The 11,917-nt window shown below is 39.1% G+C and overlaps 1 protein-coding gene across 1 annotated transcript; it reads right to left on the minus strand.

Moving 5' to 3' along the window:
* Nucleotides 1-984: 984 nt before the first annotated feature.
* LOC131223579 (jasmonate-induced oxygenase 2-like) lies at nt 985-10,781 on the minus strand. Its single transcript, XM_058219015.1, has 3 exons — nt 10,234-10,781; nt 9,422-9,752; nt 985-1,447 (listed from the first exon to the last, which is right to left on the minus strand). The coding sequence occupies exons 1-3, from the start codon at nt 10,728-10,730 to the stop codon at nt 1,178-1,180; spliced, it is 1,098 nt and encodes a 365-aa protein (XP_058074998.1). The 5' UTR covers nt 10,731-10,781; the 3' UTR covers nt 985-1,177.
* Nucleotides 10,782-11,917: the final 1,136 nt, after the last annotated feature.

Here is an 11,917-nt window from a genome sequence, read left to right on the forward strand (position 1 = left end):
TTCTGATGACTAAAGGTGATAATGGGTCAGGTGGCCAGCCCAGCCTAATGAGCCCGACCCAGATTTAGACCAGGTTTTGACCTATTAGCTTGGACCTCATAAACATGGCCAGGTCAATTTTTGGGCCTGGCTTGGGTCAAGTCATTTTAGCCTTGCTTGATGTCTTCTCAAATGTACACCTCTTATATCCTACAAATATACCATTCTAATCAAACCAATTGCAGCCCATGGGAGTTTTGTTTGAGATAACCAAGGGCGGCAGTGGGCCAGGTGACCAGCCCAACCCAGATTTACATCAGGCTTGGACCTATTAGCTAGGCCTGTGGGCCAATCTTGGGCCTCATACAAATGGTCACGTCAGTTTTCAGGCCTGGCTTGCGCTCAAGTCATTTTAGCCTAGCTTGATGTCTTCATATGTACATGTCTTAAATCCTGCAAATATACAATTCTAATCCTTGATTAGGCAACCCATGCATCTTGAATGTAGACCATTGGTTTCGTTCCTCTAAGTGTTTGTTTCTTTCTGCATGTATGGCCACTTGATCATAGACGATGACATTCAAGTGAGAAACATTGATTTTTATCAATTTCCATTCTAGACTGGGCTGGATTGGGCCCATTCTTGGGCCAACCAGCATTTTCAGGTTCACGCTTGCGCCTGCGTTTAAATTGGATATCCCGTATCGTATCATTCATCACTAAGACAGCCCCGTACGATCCCTGTATCTGCCGGTGGTTTTGGGTTGATAAGGCCCCAATACAGCCACATCATTCATGTGTGCGCAATACTGGTATGTGTTAGGTGATAGATATTGGTTTTGGACAATTTTCTAAACCTTGGCCGTGCTAGGCCCACACTGGGCTTGTGCCGCACTTGAACCCCGGTGCTTAATTGTCAGGTTGGGCTCGGGATTATCCTTCCCTGGCTCAGACAGAGCCCATTTCCAGCTCTGATGATAAAGAAAAGGTCATTAACAATACACAGACAGAAAATGCAAGTTGATTGATTGTGTCTGCATCGTACATAAGGCGTCCATATCCAAGGAATCCACAAATGAGGTATGTCTAATCTTCTTACAAGCAAGCAACATAGTTCAATGGATTTGAATATTTCAGATATTTTCACATGGACTATCAATCAATGGTTGATGCCGTGTGGCCCACCTTTTCACATGGATTAGGAATTAGTGGCTGATGTCGTGTGGGCCACCTTCAAGGACTCCATCTGAGACTTTCCCTGTGGGCCTCTCATCCTCATGTACAGCCTGTAGTCGCGGTACTTCATCGATGGGTACAACGGGGGCCGGCCGGCGCCCACAAGCTCCGGTGCAGGGCCCACCAATGCATCATTGTCTGGGTTGTAGAAGAAGGCCAGAGACAGTCTCTCTTCGTTCGAGTTCACGATCACCCGGTGCTCCACGCTCTTGTAAATGGCATTGCTCAGCACCTGATATCAACCGTCCAATCAATATTACTTAAGTATTTGAGCTAATTAATTACATTAATCCAATCAACAAATTAGCAAGATATCTGTGCTAAGCTTCTCTCAGTTAATCAGAACCACTTGTAGACTCACCAGAATCTTGTACAAAACATGATGTAGTAAGGGCTCGCAACAGTTCAGTTCTGTGGGGCCCACCCATGATGTGTATCACCCTAATAATGAAAATTATCTCTATTCAAAACTAAGGCGGACCATACCATGGGAACATTTTCAAATCAATCCTATACTCTATAAGCTCACACGGTGTGGCCCACCAGACTTTTGGGTCAGGATGATTTTTGGGATGCCTCTTCATCCTGGTTGGGCTCACCTGATGAACGGATTGGATGGAAGATAAACAACATGACGGCTACAGAAACATTTCTACTGTAGGTCCCATCGCACTGTTCCCTGTGATGTGGCCCACTTGATTCTTATATCGAATTGATATTTGGGATGATGTCCTAAAATGAGGTGTCGAAACTGATGAACGGAGTGGATTCATACAAAAATTACGGTCGGGCCAGGGAGCTTGAGTGTTACAAAAGGTGTTGTAATGTGGTAGTGAATTCAAGTCCCTTGTAGACCGATATTTAACTTATCAGACCCTCCCCCACAAAAACTTGCCAACCTGCCACGTGTGTGAAACATCCAACCAGTGCAATCTACAAAAGCAATTGACGGTTTAAATCAACTTACCAACGGTCCACATTCAACATAACACATGGTCTGACTGATGATTGAACGGGCCTGTTATTTCATGTCGGATCTTGATGGTAGGACCTAACTCATGCACCGGTCACATGTCCAGAAGACAACATGTTGGCTCGTGTGCTGCCTGTAAAGTGTTCGTGAGAGAGGGCGCATGTGTGGCATACATCACGATTCATGACTTGAAAATGTTGAGTACGATCATACAATTTTCTTCTGAGTAGCTTTCTTTCAAAAGAAACGTGTTTTTGACTATATAGGCTATAAGTTTCAAATTCACCGTCAATCTCCATCACCATTTCTTTATTTTAAGAGTCATGATTAATCGGGTGACCCTCTGGTGGAATATTCAACATATGTTAGTCTTCACATATTCAATCGATTATGTAGGTAATGCCTATTGTAGATGTACCATGTGCCAAAAATCAGTTAGTCAACTCATTGCTCATTAAAGAATCACAGTTTTATGTCATATTGTTCTTCGTTTTGACTTCAATTTTTTTTTTTTTTAAATGCTCATTTTTATCGTGAAAATCTCACATGCCTTGATTAGCGGACCAACAATAGACTTCGTCCATGACATTGTACGGAAAGTACACCCTAATGGCCTAAATCTCCACCATGAAAATCATACATACATACATGCTCGGCTGTGCACCCGTCCATACCAAACTCGTGCAAATTTTTTTGAGAACTCACCATACGCAGTGTAATTCCAAAATTTGAACGGTGTAGGTGAAGAAGCACCCCGTGAAACTCCATTGGCCCAATTTTTACTTTGATCCAAAACTTTGGTGGGCCATGAAAAATGAAAACATTTTCCTCCCTTGATTTGCATTTCTCTTTTCTATGGCCCACCAAAATTTTTGATCAAGATGAAAATTTGTCTCCCGAGGTTTCATAGAATTCTGCATCACATGAACCATTTGGATTAGACGCACATGACACGTGCGCAAAGGTGCACAGACTTATATATATATATATATATATATATATATATATATATATATATATATATATATATAGGGTCCACTTACTTATTAACCACTCATATTTTACTCATACTTCATGGTGGACACACAAAACTTTCAACACGAGGTTATGAGTTCAAGTAACCATCATTGTGGTGAAAAACCATTTTGCTGTGAGTGCATAGGTGTATGTAGGGTGTGAGTGTGTGTGTAAATAAATAAAGAAAAAATAAAAATAAAATAAAAGTAAAAATGAGAGAAAGAGAGAGAGAGAGCTACTCTAACGCTCTTAAAGCACTTAAAGTTATGGTGGTCCTACCTGTTTTGGTTCATTTAAATAATTTAATTAGCTGATCTAAATTATCCAATTAAGCTCAGAACACATTTCATAGGCCATCACACAAAAATTACAGTACCATATGATCTAATCTATTCTTAAGTTGGCCTTATTCTTTATAGTCATCTTTTTTCTAAGCCATGAATAGGATGGTCACCATTGCTAATAAAAGTGATTCTTCGGAAGCATAAGTAAGCCCATGTTGGTCCCTAATAAATAGACGAATTAAATGATCGTTGGACCTATTTCACGTAAAAGATATTGACTATCCATTTGTAAAGCAATTGATCAAATGGTTAATATTTGTAAGATCAGTGAGATGCTTTAACAGTAGCCCATGAAATATATTTTGTACCTAATGAGCCATCTGAATCAATGAATTGGACTGTCCAAGTGTTCCACTGCAACTAAGAGCAGTATAACTAAATGCTTTTTCTATATTAATATGGATTGAGATCTCAAAAGGGTTATGCCGACATGGAAAAGACCATTACAATACTTTGCCAGACATTTCTTAAATTATGGTCTCTTAATTCACCATACAAGTGGACCAAATTGTAGGGAGATGCTAGAATCTTAAGCACCATTTTTAAAAGGACAGCCATTCATCCTCCTCACATGTGGCACTACTGATCGAAACAATCAAAATTGTTGATCCCATTATGATGGTACCTATCACTAAAATTACATTGATAGAGAAATCCTAACAACTCAATTAGTGTCTATCGAATCAGTGGTTAAAAAATAAAATGGTGAATGGTCTAATTTCAAAAGAAAAGATGATCAGATGGCTAATATTATCTTCTCAATAATTGTTCATATGCTTCATCCTCAATTAGATTAGTGATTTGGACAGTATGCATTGCCATGCAACTCATGATTTGGACAGTATATATTGCCATGCAACTATGCCATGCGTATAGTTGAAGAGTCACTATTTCCATTACTGCTTGAATTAAACTAATACACGAGTCTAGACATGGATTAAATAATCTTTATTATGCGAATTGTAGCTATAAAGGAATGGGTTAAAACATATTGAGTGGTCATGGCTCCATGGTCCAGTTCACGTAGATGTATGCTACGCGTCTGGTGTATGAGACACCTGGAAATCTAGACATACTTTTCTATACTAGCTCGCCATAGTTGACTCAAAAGGAAAAGGTTAATAAGAAGAGATTTGTTGGAATACACCCCCCGTGTATTGCAATGAGATATATGGAGAGAGTAACCCTTGGATGTGGGTTCTTTTCGATGATCTAAACAAATAATAATAAAAGGGTCATCATGTGTGAAGGATGAAAAACAACAAACTTTCATGTTGAATATTTCAACTCTCTGATTATAAAAAAGCTAGTTCATCCCTCCATATTCAAAGCAAAAGAGCTTAACCATATATGCAACGGTCGAAGTAATACAACTTAAAAGCCTTTATATATTTATCCTCCACCACTATACAAAATAAGACCCATCGTTTAAATGTCTGGGATCATTAAAATATAATTCTAGCTAAAGTTCTCACATATCTTATTACAATACAGGGGTGATATATTTTAGTAAGCCGATAAAAGATTATTTTAATTTTATTTTTTTTTTTAACCGTTTTTAATTTCACGTGAAACTATGACATTTGTTTTTACGATAAAAACATATAGAAGTTAAAATAAATCATTTTATAGCTATATATTTATACTTTAAAACTTCATTGTTAATTTATAATGAATAGTTTTAATATTTTATTTACTTTTCCAATGATATTACGAGAAAACATCAAATTATAAAAATCTCCCAAGAAATTCCCAAGCTGAGGAATTGCCTAGATTAAGATCTGTCACTATGTTGATAATAACTGTAGTTAAATAAAATGTTATGAGAATTATTGCAACGTCGGCCATACATGGTGAGTGCTATACAGTGGAATGCACCATACATTTTTAAAAACTAGTGCGTGGCGCATGCAATGCATCCAAAGAGAGAGAATGAGAGGTTCTGCTCCCCTGCATACATGGTGGGGCTCACCATGTCCCAAACATACCACATGAGTTCGTTTTGCCTCTGTCGCCACTCAGGATCCACGGGCTGAGATATGATCAGATGATCTGAATGGTTCACGTTCTAGATGTCATGCAACATGGGCTGCCCTTAAAAAGCTCGAACTTGTAAACTTGAAATGGAATTTTTCAATGGTTCAAATTCAACTGTGAAAAAGGTTAGGATAATCAATGAATTTTGATTTTTGTAATATAGGTTAGATATAGTAGCACCGATAATATGGATATTTGAAATCATCTGACCATCTCAGCATGTGGGGCCAATAGAGTGACACGTGCTAGCAATCCGAGTCGCCACCTAGGCAAGACGAATCGCAGGCTATATAGAGTCGTGCTTTGGGAGTAGGATTTTAAATTCTACCCTCACAAATCGCTATTTAAGAATTTTCATTGCTACTTTCATGTGTTCTTACTTCGAATGTGAGTAAGAGCATGGTTTGAGAAGGCCATCTGATGATTAGTTCAAATCTCCCACATAATCGTGCCATTTGACACGTGTGCAGAGTGGATAATTCTAGGAATCCTATAGTCATACTCGATGACGACGAGTTGGACATCCAACCCTTCCAATATGTTGGTCCCACCATGAGGATTACTTTGTCAAAAATTCAGTACCATCCATCCTTCAGGTGGGCCACACCATAGAAAACAGTGTTTACTTGCTGAGAACTAGGAAGATAAAAGTGGGGTCTACCTGACCAGTAAATAACGCTGTTTTTCTGTTTTGGACAATGTGATCCTCGTGATGCACCCAACTCATCCGAATGGGTGGGATGTCGACCTCACTATGGCCTTGCGTGCCCTGATTTTATTTTTTTAAACTGTCATTTTGTAGCATAACCATGGTTGGCTACGTCATGATGTCATCTCTGCATTATTTTTGCAACATTTAAAAAATGGGGTGTGTCTTTGTCCGTACACATGGAATGGTTTAATGGCAATACATGCTATGCTAACCTTTGATGCAAAAATACGTGGATCATAAATGAAAAAATACATAGAGAGGATAATATTAACCATAAAAAAATCTATTTCATTATAGTCAATTGAAAGATATAAATAATAAATTAATAAAAAGGTTGATAAATAAGATAAGAAGAGATTTGTCCTCCCTGCTATACTTGATATTTTCTCCTAAAAAAAGCTTGCGTGACACTTACACCATCCATAGTTCCATTAATTACTTGTTTATAAAAGAATGAATAGTTATTAGTAAAAAATTCACGTCAGATAAGGTAATCATGAAACTTTGACTAATATACCTTGTAGTTCCTAATCCTAGGAAACATGATGGGTATATTTATGATCCTTAGAATTTAGGCCACACATTATTTACTTTTAGCCATCTATTTAATAGCCTTTAATTAGATTATTAGGTTTACCTTATTAGTGTTATTTTCAAGATATGTTACATTCTCCATGGGACCAACAACTTGGATGGTGTAAATATCTATACATCTGGGATGCATGTGAAAGATAAATGGTACTATGTCTGATATATGAGTGTCACTCAGGCTAAAAATGTTAAAATTCCATATAATCTATGTCTGCGTTTATGTCTATATTATATATAATTCAAGTAAAAAAAAAAATGTTAAAATTCCATATTAGTGCTAAAGTTTGAATATTCAAAGGACACGTGAATGATCTTAGAATGAAAGGTTCTTTTGACATTTTGAAACTGTGGTTCCTTGCCAATGATCCTTAGATTATACAAGGGGTAGATATTAAGGAGGTAAGGAAACCAATCGAGTTTGTATTCGGCCAGTATAATACCAGAAAAGGCCTAATGTCCACTTTCAGCCGGAAGCGGATTGGCTGGTGTACCACACACCACGGAACTGGCTGGTGTGTTGATGTCACTAAGTTCTGTGGGTCCCACCATCTGGTATGTGTTACATCCAAACCGTCCGCCCATTTGGAGATCTTTTTGTAAGGCTTGATCCAAAAATAAGATAGATCCAAAGATCAAGTAGACCACACTGCAAAAATCAGTGGGAGATTGAACGTCTACCATTGAAACCCTTTTGGAGGTTATAGAAGTTTTGGATCAATATGATATTTGTTTTTCGCTCTATGTGACCTTATGAATCGATTGGATATATAGAAAATAACATTATGGCACGCCCCACAAATGTTTCAACGGTGAGAATCATTCTCGCCGTTGCTATTTGTGATACTGTAAATTTAAGCTTCTGAAATGGCTCAATTTTAGCTCATATTCTAAAATAATCTCTCCAAATGGATGAACCGTGTGGATATAATAAATACATCATCATAGGGTGATAAAACTTTGATCTCATCAGAACCGTTTGCATAGCTCGAAGAGAGTCAGTGCTCGTCTTCGCACAACATCTGCACACCAGCTAGGTCAGTGGTGTGTGGTACACCAGCCACTCTTTCTATCCCCTTTTCTTGAACAGGGAAGACTTTCGAGACTTTTCTTTTTCTTAATATTCCCTTCCTCATCTATTCTACTCCATTTTGAGGGTCCATCTGCTGATCCCATGGCTCAATTGGATGATCACCGACTAGGAAGATAAAGTAGGATCAGAGCAGATATGCCTTTTTGGGACTCAGAATGATCGGTGACCTTAACACCCTGACTCGTGGGATGACGTGGTGGGATTAGATTAACCCATGTGCCGCTATCATTAATAAATAAATAGAGTCATGCAGAGCATGTGGGAAAATAATTAGGTTTAGTACTTATTTAATTTGTAGGTGCTCATCTCTCACGGCGGCACATGCCCCAATTAAATAATATTACATTCTAATACCAGCAATTCACGTGGCCTAGGGGTCCCCATGCAATATGGGGCTTGTTTTTTGTTTTTTTTTTCTTTATTTTAAGAATTTAGACTGCTATTTGGATGGACCACCACATTTTAAGACTCTATTTAGTTTCGGGCCTTCTAAAGACAACTCCATCCGTTTGAGGTGCACACAAGTCGAGCTGGGCACAGCTCGACTCGGCTCGGCCACTTGCTGACCTTAGCTTGAACTCGGCTCGACTTGGTCCTCGAGCCTAATTGGCCAACTCGGCTCGATTCGGTCAGTAGCTTGGGCCATTTCAAGCCAAGTTAATTCATCTGTGCAGCATTTTCACAAACACATAGACTGCACCTTTAATATCTCATTGTATGTAAAACAGTAGCAATGGTTTTACAGATATTTCATCAAACGCCTTCTAAGCAACCTAAAAAATTAAGAAAAAAAAAAAAGATATTTGCTTCATATGCATACCTTCCTTGCCACCAGCCACACTTCATTGAGTCATTTCATCAAACACTTGGTGAGCAACATCAATATCGAAGTAACCGAGTCACCGAACTGGTTCAGTCCGAGTTTGATTCGAGCTGGGGTTCAATCCGAGTCGAGCTCAAACTTGGTTCAAAATTTTTTTTGAGCTCAAAAATCAACTTGACTCAGCTCGAACTTAGTTTCGAACTGAGTCGGATCGTGCTTTTTCGAACCAACTCTCCATAGCTCTTTTTAATTTTCTTCATTTTCCTCTTCCTACTACTTTCTTTCCTCTCTTTTTAGTTACATCTTCTCTCTCTTCCTAAGACGTGTTGGGATATCTAGTTCAATCTTGGTCAATCCAAGGGATAGCTCAAACAATGATATTCTAGGTATGTTGAACATGTTGTGAAACTGTGAATCATGTGAGTCACAGGAGTTTCTAATGGTTAACCATATTTGAACAGACATGCATAGTCTACCTACTCTGGCTATCTTAACATGTACAGCTATATATATATATATATATATATATAAATATAAAAACTGCCTGTATAATTCTATTTCTATCATGATACATGCATGCAATATAACTGGAAGTATGTACATGGAAAGAGAAAGATACCTGAATCTGATCGCCGATATTGACAATGAACGAGTTGGGTGCAGCTCGGATAGTCACCCAAGCATCGCCTCTTCGAACTTGGAGTCCATCCACACGGTCGTCAGGGAGAAGAAGGGTCAAAACACCGGGATCAGAATGCGCGGAGAGACCCAGTGTGAGGTCTGGTTGTGGACACTTCGGGTAGTAATTCACTCTAAGAGTTGTTCCCATATCATCACCTCCAAACGCATTACGCATGTACTTTTCTTCCATTCCAAGACTCTTTGATAATATATCCAACACAACCCCACCCAGCTTCACCAATTCATCCCCATACTCCTCAATGACCGCCCTATATGGGAAAAATAGAAACTGATGAAACATTCAATAGATAAAATATAACAAACTCTGTCTAAGATCTTTCCAGCTCGATCAGGAATGGCCGTTGGATGCCCAATACCTAATATAAGTTAATCTAACTTGTGGGTCCTGCACATAGATGGCCCTTGGTTGAAAATCACATAGAACAAATATCCTAGCCATCAGTTTCTTGTTTGGAATCCATTTTCATGTGAACAGCTTCAAAATGGTTGAATTTTCAACTGTCGGCTATCCATGGAAAAGACCCTAGATTATCTTCAGTTAGAATACTTTTCGTTGCACCAAATATCATAATATTTAATAAAGAAAGAAATAACAAGGAAAATAATATTTCCACGGTCTAAATTTAGACCTTTTAACTTTCCACGTCAATCTTAGAACTTCAAGAAGGACTAGATCTTCTATTTTGTTGCCATAGATTTGCAGGAAGAAAATGAATGGTAGTGATTTACCTGCAAGAAGTAGGAAAACTGGGCCATTTGTCCATATCCCTCATGGAGTGGGGCAGGAGATTAAGGAAGTAATAGTCACCCCAGTCAAGAACTGGGGCCTTAGCTACTCCAATTCGGCTACCGTACCCTTCATATGTCTTAGGAGAGTTAGCATAGATTTCCTTCAACTCCATTGGAAGATGAAAGAACTCCCTCCATACCTTCCTGGCTCTCTGGATCAAATCCAGACTCACCCCATGATTAACAGCTTGGAAGAATCCCCATTCCCGGCATGCATCAGACACCATTTGAATTGTCCTCTCACGATCAACAGCATTGCCATTGAGTCCTCCAAGATCAATGATAGGGATGTTAATACCACTCGTTTGATCCACGGAATCCAACGAAGGTCTCTCCGATGGCGGCCTGATATACTTGTTGGGAATCACATTCGTGCTGCTCTCCGATAACGATTGCACCCGAACAATTGGTTCTGGCCAATCTTGCAAGCATTCCATATCGACCGTTGGTTTTCGAACAGGAACACACACACACACACAAATATAAATATTTAAGTGTACGATGATAGACAACGGTTAGAACCCATGCATATAAATAGAAGAGAGGTGTTATGATCTAATAATGGATGGGCAAAGACAACTTTCTATGTCGTGGTCTCTTGTCCCAACTGCGCACATGTCATACATGTAAAACATTTTGGAATGTACAGAAAGTAGGCAGTGCGTGCTGATAGAGCTCAGTCTCAAATTCACACTGGTCAAACAATCTTACCATGTGATTTTCGCTCCATGAGTTAGGACCAATGGAACTGCAATTACTTGGGTCCCGTTGCTCCCAACCATGTCTTGGGTGAGGTTGGCTCAAGTTTTCTTTAAAAAAAAAAATTAAAATAAAAAAAAAAATTAAAAAAAAAAAAGCTTATTAGTACACCCACTGTCAGTTCAGTGTTAGCCACCCCCACTAGGGAATGGATACAAAGACCTTAGTGTTGAAACGTAGACTTGAGCTATGGATCAAGGTGTAGGTTGGTTCAAGTTGTCAAGATCCAAAAATTGGATTAGGGTTGGAAAACTTCAACCCAATAAGGGTAGGTTCGGTTTAAGCAAATTCAAGTCGGCTTGGGTATAATCAAATGTACTAGGTTCCGGTTAGGTCGGGTTGGGTTGGTCTAGGGTTGAGTAGAAACGAATTCAGTTAGGATTAAGGTTGGACACATCAGTTTGGAATTTGGGTAAGCCTTTCTCATGAAGTTCGTGGGGTGGAAACTGAGGTGGGGTCCACCGTGATGTTTGTGAGGAATCCACTCCGTCCATCCGTTTTTGAGCTCATTTTCGGATAAGAACCAAAAGTGAGCAGGATCCATGAGTCAAGTGGGCCGTACTAAAAGATAAAGTGGTTTGGAAAATTCCTACCATTGAAAACTCCCTGTGGTAGACAGTGATGTTTAAATGCCATCTATACCGTTCATAACCTCATCCCTTCCCGGATTAACTGAAAACACAAATATTAGAATGATTCAAAACTTCCGTAGCCTCACGAATATTTCAACTTTGGACGTTCAATTCTCATGTCTTCGGCCCACTTAAGCACCGGATCCGGTTCATTTTTGTCCTCATATCCTAATATCAACTCAAAAAACGGATGAACGGGTTGGATTTATCATAAACATCGCAGTGGGCCCCAC

The sequence above is a fragment of the Magnolia sinica genome, chromosome 13 (assembly GCF_029962835.1).
Source record: "Magnolia sinica isolate HGM2019 chromosome 13, MsV1, whole genome shotgun sequence".
NCBI lineage: Eukaryota > Viridiplantae > Streptophyta > Magnoliopsida > Magnoliales > Magnoliaceae > Magnolia > Magnolia sinica.

Coding starts and splice junctions, on each gene's coding strand:
- LOC131223579 (XM_058219015.1), bottom strand. CDS start 10,730: ATGGAATGCTTGCAAGATTGGCCAGAACCAATTGTTCGGGTGCAATCG. Junction 9,753..10,233: donor AGTTTTCCTACTTCTTGCAG/GTAAATCACTAC, acceptor TTTCCCATATAG/GGCGGTCATTGAGGAGTATG. Junction 1,448..9,421: donor ATATCGGCGATCAGATTCAG/GTATCTTTCTCT, acceptor GGTTGATATCAG/GTGCTGAGCAATGCCATTTA.